The sequence below is a fragment of the Thunnus maccoyii genome, chromosome 20, assembly GCF_910596095.1.
Source record: "Thunnus maccoyii chromosome 20, fThuMac1.1, whole genome shotgun sequence".
Taxonomy (NCBI): Eukaryota; Metazoa; Chordata; class Actinopteri; order Scombriformes; family Scombridae; genus Thunnus; species Thunnus maccoyii.
In genome coordinates, this window is record NC_056552.1 from 12,142,192 (window position 1) to 12,159,066 (window position 16,875).

At 40.7% G+C, this 16,875-nt stretch overlaps 1 protein-coding gene and 1 long non-coding RNA gene across 9 annotated transcripts in view; one reads left to right on the top strand and one right to left on the bottom strand.

Moving 5' to 3' along the window:
• The window catches only part of LOC121886477 (calcium-activated potassium channel subunit alpha-1-like), a 97,974-nt gene that overhangs the window by 76,188 nt on the left and 4,911 nt on the right, over window positions 1-16,875 (top strand). For 6 of the 7 annotated variants that reach the window (XM_042396472.1, XM_042396474.1, XM_042396473.1 and 3 more), the window contains 8 exons: window positions 1,228-1,351; window positions 1,716-1,940; window positions 2,670-2,862; window positions 3,814-3,927; window positions 5,230-5,360; window positions 6,159-6,353; window positions 7,162-7,280; window positions 7,422-7,643. In XM_042396472.1, coding sequence (XP_042252406.1) covers window positions 1,228-1,351; window positions 1,716-1,940; window positions 2,670-2,862; window positions 3,814-3,927; window positions 5,230-5,360; window positions 6,159-6,353; window positions 7,162-7,280; window positions 7,422-7,643 — 1,323 coding nt within the window. Of the gene's footprint in view, window positions 1-1,227; window positions 1,352-1,715; window positions 1,941-2,669; window positions 2,863-3,813; window positions 3,928-4,146; window positions 4,240-5,229; window positions 5,361-6,158; window positions 6,354-7,161; window positions 7,281-7,421; window positions 7,644-16,875 lie in introns of all 7 variants that reach the window. The other variant, XM_042396478.1, reaches the window with a different exon arrangement.
• Window positions 1-16,875, bottom strand: part of LOC121886483 — a 31,076-nt gene that overhangs the window by 11,600 nt on the left and 2,601 nt on the right. The window lies entirely within an intron of this gene.

The window sequence follows — 16,875 nt, forward strand, 5'->3', positions numbered from 1 at the left end:
ACAAACAATGTTTGATCCCAAATTAAAATGTTCTCTCTTGGATGAGCACTGGAGTGACTTTAGACAAAATCCTAGCAACTGAGGTCGGATATCAACTCAAGATGCATTATTTCTGTTTTTATTCAATTCTATTATTTTCTGTGATACTGGACATGATTTTACACTTTTTGACTTATGTTTAATTTAAATGCCTTTTGTTTTTTATGTATGTCTTTGCAATTTAATCTATTTATTCAATTGTATGTAATTTATTTAATTGTAATTTCGAGGGGGGAAGGAGAAGAGGTGAAGGGTTTGGAAGTCAAATAATTGTTTTTGGTGTCATTAGATTAAATGTATATATATACTTTAGTTAAAATAAGAGGAAAAACCGCAGGTTCTCATGTTCGGAGACCACTTTAGTGGTCAGTGCTGGGCAGGCTTAAGGTCACCGCTGTGCTCAGTGAAATTAGTTTATGTAGTTCTGATGCTCTGTTTAAACATTAATAACCTTCACTTTGGAAAGCAAATATGATTGGGCAAATTGCTGAAATATTCAAAGTCTGGTATGTTAAAGCTTTTACCACGCCGCACACTACGTCAAAAGCTGTATGCAGTAAGGGGGCGTAATTGCATCTCCGTGCTCATGCCATTCAGTGCTGTGTTGCTGCCATCTCCTTCCGCCTGGCTGCTGCCGCTAATGTCACTCTGTTTGATGACATGGCAGTTTTGTTGGCATTTTTGCAGATGGCCTCTGACAGGAATGAGCAAAGAGGGGGAAAAAGGAAGGCAACTTTTTGAAGGGGTTTTGGTGAAGTGATGTGTTTGTATATCCTTATGGTCTATTGATTTAAGTGTTTGAAGATTTTTTGTATACTGTAGGTATAAAGTATAGGAGTATTTTTTAGTATTTTATAGTATTTTAAGATATAACTACTATGCAGTAATAATATACAGTCTTCTGCTTCATGTTCACCTTGGATGAGCGTATAACTCATAATTTATTAACGTTATCACTTGTTTTCTATTTCTAGCATTTACATGTCTTCTGTTTTATTTGTTATTGCTTATTTTTTTATTTAATTGTACTATATCTCATTTTTGCACTTTAATATTATTATTTATGTCTGCCTGTGAATTATATTCTTAGGTTTATCATAATAATTATGCTTTACTAGTTCAGTTAATTTAATTCGGTGTCTTATCATATTCTTTCATTCCCTCCCTCTTGTCTTTCTGTTTGATTAGACATGACCCGCTCCTCATCCCAGGGAATGAGCAGATCGAGAGCATGGACGAGAACGTAAAGAAATACGACTCCACAGGGATGTTTCACTGGTGCCCGTCCAAAGACATCGAGAAGGTCATCTTGGTGGGTTCTGCTCCTTCGCTCGGCACACGTCATTTGTCCCTGACACTCTCTGCGGTGACAGATGTGTCATGTCACAAAGCGCCATCAGAGGTTGACAGGGCACTTAAACACTCTGTAATGAGGTGTTTGACATGTCATTTGCTATATGGGGGCACTGTACATAGAACATTTCTTGTACTAATACATATGCCATTTTTCAAATTACTTTCATAGTCTATTGCAGTCATGAACTGCATGATATATTTTACTGCGTGAGTAGGCAGCTGAGAGAGGAGAAAGCACTAACATTTGCTAGAAAAGCCAATTCATGCCAAATTCCTGTCACAAACATCATTTTTTAAAATCTTTCTTCTTTCCCTCTCAGACCCGGAGCGAGGCAGCGATGACTGTTCTGAGCGGTCATGTGGTTGTGTGCATATTTGGAGATGTGAAGTCAGCGTTGATCGGTCTGCGAAACTTTGTCATGCCCCTGAGAGCGAGCAACTTTCACTACCATGAGCTGAAGCATATCGTGTTTGTCGGCTCCCTTGAGTATCTGAAACGCGAGTGGGAGACTCTTCACAATTTTCCAAAAGTCTCCATTCTGCCTGTGAGTGAGCACATTTCAAATATTTTCACTGTAACAGGTTTAACCAAATAAACAACCCTGTCTCCTAAAAAACTATGCTATCATCCAGCTAATTTGCATCAGCAATATCTTTAGTTAAAGCAGGAAATGTTTCTACTGCCAATGTTAAATGTTTTCACTGAATGTATCTGCAAATTGTTCACAGTCAACATACAGTATTTCATTTGTTTTTCCTATAATACCTAATCCTGGCAACTAAAGCTTGATGAATGTTTTTGGTTATGTGAAGGCAACTCAAAGTACTTGTTGACGGTTTGGGGAAAATTGTCATCTTGCTATTGAAAAAGTCAGTGTTTCCTATCTCATGCTTCAACTCAGCATTGACTTTTTCATAATTTAACCAAGAGATTGATCTTTTCCTAACCATAATCAAGTGTTTTAGAAGCCTAACAACAAGTGGTACTTGCAGGAAAGTTTGTCAAAGTCCTGTCCTTTGTACACCCAACCATTCACCTCTAATTTGTTCCTATGACTTCTGTGCAATATAAGAACACCACATGTCCTGTATTGGAAAAATACTGCCAGTGAACATGAAATTTTAGTGTATAAACATTTTGGTAGGAGACAGGGTTGTCATAAGGCTCAAGGATGATAACTGCCATTTATAAGTTTTTTCATTTTTCATTTTCAGTTACCTCTTGTATCATGTAGGTGAGATAACAAATTCTCTCCTTCACTTCCATCTCAAAGGGCACACCATTGAGTCGGGCAGATCTGAGGGCTGTCAACATCAACCTCTGCGACATGTGTGTCATTCTGTCAGCCAATCAGAACAATATTGACGATGCATCACTGCAGGACAAAGAATGCATCTTGGCGTCACTCAACATCAAATCCATGCAGTTTGACGACAGCATCGGGGTCTTGCAGGCTAATTCCCAAGGTAAGGAGTGCCCTATCATAGTTCACTGCACCGCCTAGAAGGGACAGGGCGCTGGCACAGAGAATATCCCTCACTGGGTGCTGCCTGGCTGACCTGGTGTCATTGCATTTGACAGTAAACCCTACTGACTATTCCTCCGGTTACTGTAGCAACTGGTTTCTTCACAAACCTAATTGGTGGCAACAAGCACAGCACTGGCACAAAACCCTCACCTGGCTTACACATTTTCCATGTTTCAAAACATGGAACTAGTTTATATAAATCATATGAGTGTATTATTTATGAATATTGCATGTTATAGCGCTCAAAAAAGCAACTGAAACACTGGGTTGGCTTCAGATGGCCTTCAATAATGGTCATTCTTTGGCTTTGAGAGAAATGCTTTTAGGAACCTTTTGACCTGAGGAGAGAAAAAAAACCCCTGCCAATTTCATTATTCCTCTAATACATGTATGACCTCGCATTTGCCTTAGTCAGCAGTAAGTGATGGATGTCAAAACATGGCCTATGTATAATACATACAGCATCAGTGATTTAATGTGCTTACTTGTCAGTCTGAGGAATGTCAAGTCAATTTGAATTCAATCTTGCGTCACTTATTTTCTATTTCATGGCTCCATACTGTACATGCTCTGTGCGTGTGTGCGCGTGTGTGTGTGTGTGTGTGTTTGTGTGTGCGTGTGTGTGTAAAAGGTTTCCGTCTCCATGCACACACAATCTAAGGGAAACAAAATGAGCAGTGTGTCACATCTATTATATATAGACTAATATTGGACCTTGTCAAGAATACGGTAACATCACACTCAGCAACTTTATGCTTTACCAATGGCTGGGAATGGATGAAATAGCCTCAGTGTATTAGTTCTGCTGATATGCCTGTTTGTAGCCTCTGATGAAGTATTGAATATTGCATTAACAGATAGGCTTTTTGTCATGTTTGTGTCCATTTAGGCTTCACACCACCAGGGATGGATAGATCTTCTCCTGAAAACAGCCCAGTCCATGGATTAGTAAGACAGACTTCTGTGACAACTGGGGCAAATATTCCCATCATAACAGAACTAGGTATGCTTGCTGCTGTATATTTGTGTCAGTTGATTGATATGCTAGCTGTACTGTTGCATGTTTTTTTCAGTTAAGTAGTTGTAAACAGATCTGAAAACACAGTTTCTGCAATTAGAGGCTGTTGACACTTGATTAACTGTACTAAAAATGGAGTTTTTATGTTTTTTTTTTCCCTTGTTGACATGCTTCAGTAACTGTTTTTCCTCAACACTTGTCTAGCGCCATTAGCAAAGCCAGGCAAAAAAGTGCCTGTGATTTCATTCAGTCAGGATAAAAGCAGTGGGACCAGCATACAAATGATAACTGAGCTGGGTAAGAAGTGGCACTGTCCTGTACTGCAGTGTTGTAACTGCTGCTGCCTCCATATCAGCTTTCTTTTGATTTCTCTCGCTGCACAAGAGGCTCAGTCCATTCCCATGGCATCACTTTGAGCACATTTTACCCTTGGTTCTAGTTGAAATTGCCTGTCTTGTTTTGGCCCCTTATCTCAAAGCAAAAATTTTCCCTTTTATTTTTCTAAGAATTACAAGGCCTTTGATCCCTCAGAAGTCCTTGTGGCTGTTTTCATAGCATCTTCTGTTGGATCACATTCTCTGGCCCGTGCCCTCTTTCATCTCAGCCCTGTCGATATGACTGACATTTATTTCTGTCTGCACAGAAGTACCAGTTCTCAAAGTAAATTTTACATCATTACTTTCTGCCAGCTAGTGCATGTGTTTTTGTGCTCAAAGACATCTTCAAAGAAGGTTCTGGGGCAATGATATACTTTCATTTGTTTTGACATACAAGTAGAAGTAATTGGAAGTTCTGTCTTGGATTTACAAGACAAACAATGGCATATTGGTGCTACTGATATTGACCTCAGGAGGACTTTGAATCAAGGCCTGGAGCTTTGACAATATGCATGGTGTCATGAGTGTGCATGAATGGCCTGGATATGGAATGTGACAGAGGCAAGTTGGCCACAAGGCCAAACACAAATACTAGACATAGTTTCATTTGTGTCGCTTAAAAGAAACTACAATTTTCTCCAAATTCGGGACTCAGAAATCAGATAGAATTCATCGAACCATACACAGATTTCTAATACAGTCCATATCTGCAGCTACTGACTGTTGTGCGCATCCACTGTACTTTTGTGTCCTTCTCTTCATGTGAATCCAGTACAGTATTTGCCTGATGTATGCACAATCCATGCTTTCTCAAACCACAAAAACCTTCCATAAGATCTGGTTTGGTGTACAGAAAATAAACAAGCACAATTTAAATAAGTAATGAAATGTACATGTTTACTCTTTCTAGTGAATGACTCGAACGTTCAGTTCCTGGACCAAGATGATGATGATGACCCAGACACAGAGTTATACCTCACGCAGCCTTTTGCCTGTGGGACAGCCTTTGCAGTCAGTGTGCTGGATTCCTTAATGAGTGCTGTAAGTCAGAGTCAATTTAGCTTACTGACAATACTGTAGATATAAAGAGCTTTTGATAGAGATTTTTTTGCAGTGACAAATCAAATCTGTCAGCTATCTGAAATTTGCAAAGAAATCTTGTGTTTTGATATTGGGACAAATGGCAGAATACCTCTGGTCCCCAAAAATGTCTCTCTCTGCTCCCATTAAAACAATAGATGGCAAGACTGGAACTTGTACTAGGTATGACGGCTTCATTTGTCTGCCTTTCAGTTTGAGTGAGGTTAGAACAAAGCTGCCTTCAAGTGCGCTCCAGTGTAGACAGAGGTAATGCTACCTAATGGACAGCCCTCATCCATCATCTTAGTCAATAGTGCTGTCAGCAGCTGAGGGAGATGTCACTGTGCTGTACAACCAGGGGGAGACAAGAGACTGCAGTGCAAAGAAAAGGGCAAACATTTGCCCTTGTTAAAATCAACAAAGCAATAACTGGTTGTTAAAAAGATAACAACTACACTGAGGAAATTAAATCTTCAGGTTTTACCTGCAGTTTTTAATTGCTGATTTTTCCACAGAATTATTTGTTATTTAGCTGTAAGAAATGCCTGGACAGCATGAATGTGTACATGGACTGCCTGTGTCTCTGTCTGATGGGAGTAACCTGCAGTAATTGGATTCTCCTGTCTTTTCACTCACAGTGCAGCACAATGTGAAGCGACAGAGCAGGGTTAGATAGCACCACTCGGCCTGGCTGTGTTCAGTTGTGACTTTGGTGGCGTTTGCTTAAGGATTCACCCTCCTCTGCTTTCATTCCTTCAGACATACTTCAATGATAATATCCTCACCTTGATCCGGACGCTGGTAACAGGCGGGGCGACACCCGAGCTGGAGGGACTGCTGGCGGAGGAGAATGCATTACGGGGCGGCTACAGCACACCACAGACCCTGGCAAACAGGGACAGGTGTCGCGTGGCACAGCTGGCTTTGTACGACGGGCCCTTTGCTGACCTCGGGGTAAGTGACTGGTCTTGTCACCTAAGGGCTACGCACATCTTTGTCTGCTTGTGTTGTGGGAGCTGGCTGTAGTGAAAGGATTCAGACTAACAGGGACAGCTGTGATTCAGACTTTAGATACCTTACAGGGATATATGCCTAAAAATAGGTAAATTCTGTGATGATAAAGTTTTAATCCACTCCAATCATGAAATAGGCCTAAGCCTATTGGCATTTAGAAAAAGGTTACATTTCAGGGGCATAAATATTCCTACAGTCATACAGTATGAGTTGTCAGTTGTAGTCTTATGGACCGCAGAGAGTTGCAAATGAAAGTAACACATAGACATATTTTATATGATGTTGTCCAATTTAAAACAGATCGAAATTGTATTTTAATGTAAATTATTTTACTGATCAAGATCAAATCTATACAGGAAACTTTGGAATATATAAAGTTATTGCAAATTATTTGTGATGTCCTTACATACTTTGATGCATGTCAGTGTACACTCATTTCTAGGAAAATCTTTCATAATATATGATGATGTTGAGCTGATTCCTCAACAACACAACAAGCGATAGGCCAAATTTAACCAAACCATATGTACGTATATCTAAATATTTGTATATTGGGTTTATCTGAAAGATTCACACATGACTTAAATCAACATGTGTATCAGATAAACATTGTATAATATTATACAATATTATAATATTTTTTGATGCTGGGGGTATATTTAAATTGTTATTGTTTTACTGCTTTTAGTGTTGCTTTAGTGAAAATGCAGACTGTATAGTGCATTGTCTTAGTGTCACTGTCTTGCAGGATGGTGGTTGTTATGGTGACCTGTTTTGTAAAGCCCTGAAAACATACAACATGCTATGCTTTGGCATCTATCGGTTACGAGACGCACATCTAAACTCACAAAGCCAATGTACCAAACGGTGAGTTTTTTTTTTTTTGTGCCCTCACATTTTGATATTCAAAATTGGTATCCACAAAAAAGCAATGTTTAAAAAAATTAATTACTTACTACCAACACTATATTTAGAACTCTCTTCCCATCTGTTCCCTCTCTCCTCTAGGTATGTCATAACCAATCCACCATATGCGTTTGAGCTGGTGCCCTCAGACCTGATATTCTGCCTGATGCAGTTTGACCACAACGCCGGCCAGTCTCGAACCAGCCTCTCTCACTCTTCCCATTCGTCCCATTCCTCCAGCAAAAAGAGCTCCTCTGTCCACTCTATCCCAACCACCAACCGTACCAACCGCACCAAAAGCAGGGACTCACGAGACAAACAAAAGTATGTGCCCCTCTAGAGCTCTCTGACTGTCTATGTCCTTGAACAGTGCCTGCCAACAGTTACTGTTGTCCTGTGTGTCTTTTTGCAAGGTCCAGACAGACTGTAACATGTCTGGGTGTTGATGTGTGTGTTTGTTTGTCTGAACGTGTATGTATGTGTAACTTAGTCTTGTCTTAGTTTGCATTCAACAACATCACACAGCACAGAGCAGTGTGGTTTTCCTCTTGAGCAGGTCAATCCCATGGCATAGGGCAAAGAAAACGACCACGAAAGGTTTCACTCTGTCCTGTGAGCCCCCCACACACTGAGCTTTTTCTTGATGTTTCATTTCCATCCGTTGGCTGTTACTGTGGTTTAAATTTTTCTCTTTTTTTCCCAAATGATTTACATTATGTAACATATTCTTCTTATCTTATCGTTTTTTTTTTTTTTTATCATGATGTAACATATTCCTTCTTGATTTTAACTCTTCAAAAGGACATTTCTTAAAGGTTAGATATCCATTCAAAAGTCCGATGGAGTTAGAAGCAAGATATCCATCTTCTATAATAAACAGATACAATTTGTTTATGGTACACTTTGAGACACAACACATGTAGCAGAGGACAGTACAGTGTTTATTTCTACAACTAAGGTAAATTATGTTTGTGTGCAATGAACTGTTGAACTTGTTTTGATCTAAGTTTTATTTGATCAACTTCAAAAGGATAATTAAGGTTATCTTCCCAGTTCAGTTTTTGCTATCACCATCATTAAAAATTCCAACTCCAAACTCCTTTTAAACTTTTCCGATGTGAAATTATGCCATCTGGATTAAATGTGGAGGACAGGCCTTGAAAGCAAATGAAAGCATTTTTTAATCATTTCTTCACATCTACAGTCTGTCATGTTAATATAATAATAATAATAATAATAATAATAATAATAATGAATTTAATTTGTACTGCACTTTTCATTCTTAGTGAAACTCAAAGTGCTACAGTATTAATAACATAGAACACACAACATAAAGAAAATAGTAATAAGAGTCAAGATTAAAAAAAGCCTTCCTGAATAGAAAGGTTGGTTGGTCAGATGGTTACAAAGGCTGTTCCACAAGCATGGTGCAGCAGAGCAGAAGGCTCGATCCCCTATGGTGCGGAGCAGAGCTTAGTACTGGGGGCACGGAGGAGCAAGCTGCTGGGAGATCTAAGGGTGTGGGTGGAGGTTTGTGGTATGATCAGTTCCTGTATGTAGGGAGGCACATGTCCGTTGATGGATTTGTATGTGAGCAGCAGGACTTTGTAGTCAATCCTAAAGAAGACAGGGAGCCAGTTCAATGGAAGCAGAATTGGTGTTATTTGTTTGTGTTTTCACACTCTCATCAGGATTCTGGCAGTGCTGTTCAGAATGTACTGGAGCTTCTGGATGCTCTTGCCAAGGATCCCTGTGAAGAGTACATTGCAGTTGTCCAGTCTTGAGGAGATAAAGGCATGGGCAAGTTTCTCTGCATCTGGCAGGGTTAGAGTAGGGCAGAATTTAGAGATGTTTGAGATGGTAGAAAGAGGTTTAACATAGATGTCTTTTATGGTCATCAAAAGTCAGCTGAGGGTCAAACCTAACACCAGGATCAATAATAATTAAGGAGGAAAGGGGGATGTCCTGACTGTCAAAGGTAAGATGAGGTATGGGGGATGACTGAATCTGGTGTGGAGTGCCAATAAGGAGAGCTTCACTTTTTCAGAGGAAATTTGTGCTCATCCAGTTCTTCATCTCTTTAAGACAGGTGCTGAGGTGTGACATGGCTGCAGAAGGGCTTGGGGCAGTTTTAATATACAGATGGGTATTATCAGCATAGCAATGAAAAGACATTCCATGTCTGCTGATGACACGTCCAAGGGGGAGCATGTAGAGGGTAAACAGGACAGGGCTGAGAACCGATCCTTGCGGAACACCGCAGGTGACAGGGAGCGATCTAGACCTGCATCCACCGAGTGAGACATACTCAATCCTCTCAGAAAGGTAGGACTGAAACCACTTGGGTGCAGAGTCTGACAAGTGCAATGGTGGTGTGGATGCACTCTAAGAGTATAGTGTGATCCACAGTGTCAAATGCAGCACTCAGGTCAAGGAGAGAATCAGGATAGAAGGGGACCCTGCATCAGCTGCCATCAGCAGGTCATTCACAACCCTGAGCAGAGTTGTTTCAGTGCTGTGTGCTGAACAAACCTGACTGAAATTTTACAAATTGGTTGTTGTGTTTAAGGTGGTCATGAAGCTTAAAAGCAACCACCTTCTCCAACACTTTGGATAGGAAAGGGAGGTTGGAGATAGGTCTGTAGCTGGCAAGAACTTCCGGGTCCAGGGTGGGCTGGTTGGAAGGGAGAGGTTAACAGTTTGGGTGATGAAGGGGCTGAGAATGGGGATGTATGATTTGAGCAGAACTGTGGGAATGGTGTCTACAACACAAGTACAGGGTTTCATCTTCCTGGGGATTTCCTCAGTGTGGCTCTGCCTGACACCAGTAAAATGGTGTAGAGATGTTGACCTTGGCTCTGAAAAAGTCAATGAAGCTGTTACATTGCTCTCCCTTAGCCTCAATTGGGTAAGATGATTGTGGCTTCAGCAGATGATTTACAGAAGAAAAAAGATGCTTAGGGTTGCCAAGATTGTTATTAATTAGGTTGGAGTATTCCTTTGATGTTCACGGAAGGCCAGTTTATGGACAGTGAGCCCAGAGTCATTTCAGGACATATCCAGCTGTTTTTATTTTCTGCAGGTCATGAGTGAACCAGGGAGCAGAGCGTGAAAAATTGACCTTGCGTGTCTTGACAGGGGCATGAACATCAAAGACACTGCTCAGAGCTGTATTGTAGAGTGCCACTAGTTCATCCACTGATGCAGAAGCTGGGCAGGTGATGTGCTGGAGGTCCATAGTCATGATGGCTGGGTCACTGCTTTTCCAGTTCCGAAAAAGCATTTGACGCTTAGGTTTAGTAGGGGGTGATAGGAATGTCAAATCCATTGAGACCATATCGTGGTCAGACACCCAGATGATAGACCTGTACACTAGGTTATTGATGGGGGCGGAGTCAGTGATGACCAGATCAAGAGTGTGCCCCCTGGTGTGAGTAGGGACATCAACATGCTGCTTCAGGCCAAGACACTCAATCAGACTCAGGAACACCATTGCAAAATGACAGGAGGGGTCGTCGATGTATATTCATATCACCAACAATGACAACGTTTGTTGACATAGAGCAGAGTGAGGTGAGGAGGTCGTGTATCTCAGGGAGGAAAGATGAGTTTGGTTTGGGGGGGTGGTAGATGAGAAGCACCATCAGGGAGTACGGAGGTTTACATTTTACATTCAATAGAAGAAAGATCAGGCATTGGCAGGGAAGACAGTTTCAGTTTAGACCGACGTATGATTGCTAAACCACCAGCACAGCCAGAGCTGCAGGCTATTTCCATGTAACTATAGCCAGGAGGGCAGGCCTCATTAAGCATAGAGTAGTCCCCTGGTTTATGCCAGGTTTCAGTTGGGCACGTGAAATCAAGCCCCTTGTCCAAAATGTTGTCATGTATAAGGAAGGATTTATCGGTGAGACATTGTGTATTAAATCATTCCATGGTGGCAGGGGACAGAGCTAAGGATTGAAGTCTGCAAACTCTGCAGTACACTGTGATCCACTTCATAGTTTGCATCTCGCCTTGTATAGGGTAGTCTCGCAATGATTCCAATGGTGACGCCCAGGTTTGTTTTGCTTACGTATTCCACACTGAAACCACGGTGCGAGCCTCTATGGATGTAATAAGTTCTGTTTCTTAAAATCCCAAACTCTTGGCAGCGGATTGAAAACCCCTTGTCAGGTGTAATTAGGAAGCTACATGAACTCTGTAGCTGTGTAGGACGTCATATTTAAAACAGATTTGGGCAGAATGGTAGCTTTGGTAACAGCCACAGTCACACAGTGGAGATCATTACAGCAAACATGAGGGGAGCTCGAGTTGAAGAAAAACCCCAAAATACTAGAGTCCATCAGTGACAGTGCAGCTCTGGATGATTTCCGCGCTGATAGAGAGTGCAGGGGAGCTGGACGGGGCTTTGTGGCACACCTGAGTCGATAAGATGGAGGAAGAGACAGCCGCTGTCATCCGGAGAAAAGGGTTCCCAGTAGAGCAGGTAGGAAGCAGTTTATGTTGAATAATCCAAAAATCGACAGATCCCAATAAAGAAGGTAGGAAGCACTTTCCATTGAATAATCCAGAATCTGTAAATCCCAGTAGAGAAGGTAGGCAGTACTTTACTTTAGTTAATCCAAAGTCCACTAGTTCGATAGAATGTACTCCAACTCAGGGAGTGATCAAAACATACAGAAAAGAGAAAAACATAAAAAGCTTGAACAAAGTGCAGGAAGGCCACATTAATCACACGAGCAGTGAAGTGCACAGTCAGTGTTCTATTTAGCAAAGAGGAGCGGCAGCCAGTATGCGCGGGCCAGTATGCGCCAGCGTTCCTTCATAATGCAGAATAGCCTCTCTCCCACCACAACACAAGCACCAAAACAAACAAATGTGTGACATGGGCCAACAGAATGTACAATACTACAGAATATGTCCCCTCAGAGTAAGAATAAGCAAACGTGTGACCTTTAGTTTTAATTATAGTGTGCTGTCTTTGGTTATAACTTTATAACCTTTCTGTCACTGGGTCTCTAAACCTTATAGCATTCCAAGTTTAGCTCTGTTGAAACTTGTGTTTGCAGAATGTTTGTTTTGTTTAAATTAAAGTTTATCCTTATTGTACTTGAAAGGCACTTTAAATTACATGTCTTAAAAGCTTACATTATGTCATGTCTATGAAATACATATGTTCTCTTTAGGACTTTTGAATTCTTCTTACATTTAAATGGTATTCTTCTGATTAAATGTTATTTGCCACCATGCAGTATTAATTATGTTAGATATTTAGTAGTAGAAACTGTAACTTATTATTATTATTATTAATAAAGTTACACCCACATTATAATTACATTGTTTTCACATATGAATGTCACATTTCTACTTTATATTTGTTAAACTTGTAAAGAGTCTTTTTCAAGGCATATTAATGAATGTTTGGGTACCTAACAACATGGTAATTATTACTTGGTGGAGTAATAATTTCTTTGAAATTACACATGGTAATTACATTGCTAGCAAAGACTTGTTAATATGCAGCTATGCATGTTCACACTCTGCTGCAAACTGTGTGTGCTAGAGCAGGGGTTCTCAATCTTTTGTAACTTAAGGCCCACTTCTGATTGTTAAAAAAATTCCGAGAACCACCTTCCCAAGTAAATGAGTAAACACATAATATGACAAAAAAGGAGAAAAAATATACTGGGCTGTAAATATGTGTTATGTCACAGCTGTAATGACCAAAATAAATATTCTGCTTACCCTCAGTGAGACACTTGGGCTTGCTTCTGGGAAATAATTAGATCAAGTGGTGGTGGGATGGGTGAGAGGCTGACATGCAGAGTAGCATTTAAAGGTGCTTTCAGTTGTTCCTTGCCTTTGATTTTGTGACAGTCACAATGAAAAACCCTCACTCACATTAATAGATGGAGGTGAAAGGCAACAGAAATTTGATTGCCCGTTGACAGAGAGGGATATTGACTGGCAGCCAGTACCCAGAATGAAGCAAGGTTAACTTGTGTGAGCTAAAGCTTCAGTCTGCTCTCTGATGATAGTTCCATCAGTTCATTTTCCAACACAGTAGACAGAACCACATCACCTGAAGCAGGATCCACAGAAAAAGGGTCTGTATCCAAAGGTTTCCATGTCATGGGTCCTCTGGGAAGTAGTCTGTAAACTTGTGACTACTGAGTCAAATGATGGGTTATTGCCGTGGATATGTTGACATGAGAAGAGGCATCCAAAGTTTCACTTAGGCGTGAAAATATGTCAAATTGTCCCTCCATGACTCTTCTGTTCCAAAGAATAAGTTTTTTCTTGAAGCCCTCATTTTTGTCAGCAATCAAAAACACTGTGCTGTTTCTGCCTTGCATTTATATGCTGAGCTGATTTAACTGGTCAAATATATCTAATAAGTAGGCCAGTTTTGCACAAAAGTTACCATCAGGGTAATACTCAGCAAGAGGGGAGTGCTGCTCTTCCAGAAACTTGTTTTTTCAGTTAAAAAAAGTGATTAAGCACATGTCCTCTTGAAAGCCACCTTACTTCACTGTAGGACAAGAGCTGCAAATGATCTGCATCAAGTCTTTCAGAGAGAGCAGCAAAACACCTTGAGTTGACTGCATTTTTCTTATAGTTGACAGTTTTCACAGTCACACTCATGACTACATGTAGTTCTGGTGACATCTGCTTTGTTGCTAGACTTTCCCTGTGTAAGAAACAATGCGTCCACTTGGCATCAGGCGCCCTCTCTTGGATCTGCTTGACAACACCACAATGCATTTCTGTCATTTCCAATCAAGACCTTTTTCAGTGAAGTAATTATCAAGGTAGCGCATTACATTTTCTGCCATTGTTCTTGTGGGAAGCTCTTTGCAAAGCAGTAGATCCTTGTGAAGATTACTGTCCCTGCAGTATCTTACAAAAACGAAAGCAGCATTGCTAACGTCAGTCAACTCGTCTAGGTGTATGGAAAAGTATGGGCTTGCTTTTATTCTTTCCACAAGTTGGCATTCAATGCTATCACTCATGTCAACAATTCTTTTGCTCATGGTGTCACTGGAGAGTGGTACTGACTGAATTTTGGTTGCAACTGCCTCCCCCTGTAACACTCGGCACATATCCACGGTGCTAGGCAAAATAAGCTCCTCTGCGATCGTAAAGGGTTTCTTGCAACAAGCTACATGAGCAGCAACCATATATCCAGCTTTCAGTGGCTTTTGACTGAGTCTGACTGAAACCCGTCCCTTTTCCTTAGGAAATATTCTTTTGGCTTCCACACACATCCCAGGTGCTTTGTGTTTAAGTGTCTCTGGAGCTTCAGTGGTTTTAGTGCTCATTTGACAGGATTTTGCCATACTCAACACACTGTGCTTTCGTCTCAGCATTACTGCCTGTCATTATGAATCCACATTTAATGTATTCAGGGTCATATTTCCTCACCACACACTTTGGAGCTTTATTGGTGCAGGTTTGTCTCCCACATCCAGACATGTGATTGGCAAAGGGCAAAAAAAACCAGGAAATTATACAGAGCGCAGAGCACGGTGCGGCATTATATTCTCGATTAAATTAACTGTTCAGTCTGTGACAGAAAACAGCTAAAAATGTCTATCTCACTTTTCTAAGAGTCCAAGATGATGTGTTTGAATGTTTTGTTTTGTCCAACCAACAGTGCAAAACCAAAAAATAATCAGTTTACGATATGAAAACAGAAAGAAAAGCATCAAATCCTCAAACTGGAGAAGCTAGAATCTGCAAACTTTTTTTTGCTTGGAACATACCTTGAACAATTAATTGATAATCTAAATAATTGTCAACAATTTTCTGTCAATCAACTAATTGATTACTCAACTATTTGTTTCAGCCCTAATTCACACTCTCAAAAGCATTCAGAGTGTTTGTGAAACCTCTTTAATATAATTTGTGCACAAAATTTCATTCAGACATAATTTTTTTCTACAATCACAAATAATTTCTTCACATTTACAAACTTGCATTTCTCAAGCAGAGTTTTTTACAGGTTTAAAGGATGAGTTGCGAGCAGACACTTACTGATCATCATTTGAAAAGCTCAAAACTTTGAGACCATAAATAACTAATTTGAGACAACTAGACAAACTATTTGTACCCATGTTCAGTGTAAACTCTGACTTATCGATCTCACTGTTTAGAAGCAGAAAAATAATCCTATTTCAGTCTGAATTCTCTCTAAATCTGCAACATCTGTTAGTCTGGAGGTTTAAACTCATATCCTTTGACAGTGTCGGTGATTAATGCGGGGACCTCAAACCACATGAAAACTGGACTTTCAGCTCCATCAGAGAAAACTCTGTTGAGTTCAGACTATTTACTGACAGCACAGCTACACTCACAGATAACAGAGCCTCCTACCTGCCTGTCAAACAGCAAACAAACCATAAACTTTCTCTAAACATTTCAGATCTGAGTGGAGTCCTACAGGGATCAACAGATGTGAAGTCCAGCAGTTGCTTGCTCTGCCTGCATGCTGCTGCTGCAGTTCAGAGGCTAATAAGCAGAGCCAACTGCTAACAGCCACCACTGCAACCAACAAACTCCACAAATCCATTCAACAGTTCCACCATCCATAGTCAGACACACACAGCTGCTTATTTAATGCCAAACTACAGCTAAAAACTTGTGCTAACAGCTAACGCTGCTCTGGTGTGAGTGTTTTGCAGGCAAGCAAAACATCCTGGGGCCGACTTTTTACGGGCTGTGCCAGAGGTTACGGTTCAATGAAGTAAACAGAACTATATCATCAGCAAAAAGGCAGAGATTCAGTCATTGAAGGACTAGTGTGTAGGCTTTAGTGGCATCTAGTGGTGAGGTCGCAGATTGCAACCAAATAAATACCTCTCCCCTTCCTACAGTGTAGGAGAACCTACGGTGGCCACTAAAAGCCCTCTGGGCTACTGTAGAAACATGGCGGTTCAATATGGCAGGCTCCAAGCTAGAGGACCCACTCCCAATGTAGATATAAAAGGCTCATTTTAAGGTAACAAAAACACAATTATTCTTATTTTCATGGGATTATACACTAATTAAAACATGCCTATGAATATTACATTCCATTTCTGCCAAGTCTGTTCCGCTATATGCCACTAAATTCTACCCACTGCACCCTTAACTCACCAAACCGAACACTACCCACTCTTTGGCTGCACTGACATATTCTTTCCTTGAAAACCACAAACAGAATCCATGGCAAAGAATTTCTTTGGAGGACCTAGTGCCCATTAAGAACACACTTGACTTATTGCCCAGTATACAGACACAGCTCTAATTGAAGTTATACAAGTGCCAGATGGCTTGTAGCTACAGCCTCAGTACCTAATTTTTGCCAGTACGCCCACAGGACACCACAACTGAAGTCCACAAAATGTATGTAGAGTGGACTGGCAATCTCCTATTACCCCTCCAGTACCCTTACAAGAACTTCTCGATTCTTCCACAACCAGAAAGGAATCTCCGTAGCTCCTGCAGAATCTGAGGTTTGACAACTAATCAGGGCCTGCCAGCACACTGGCGTAATTTATTAGACTGAGCA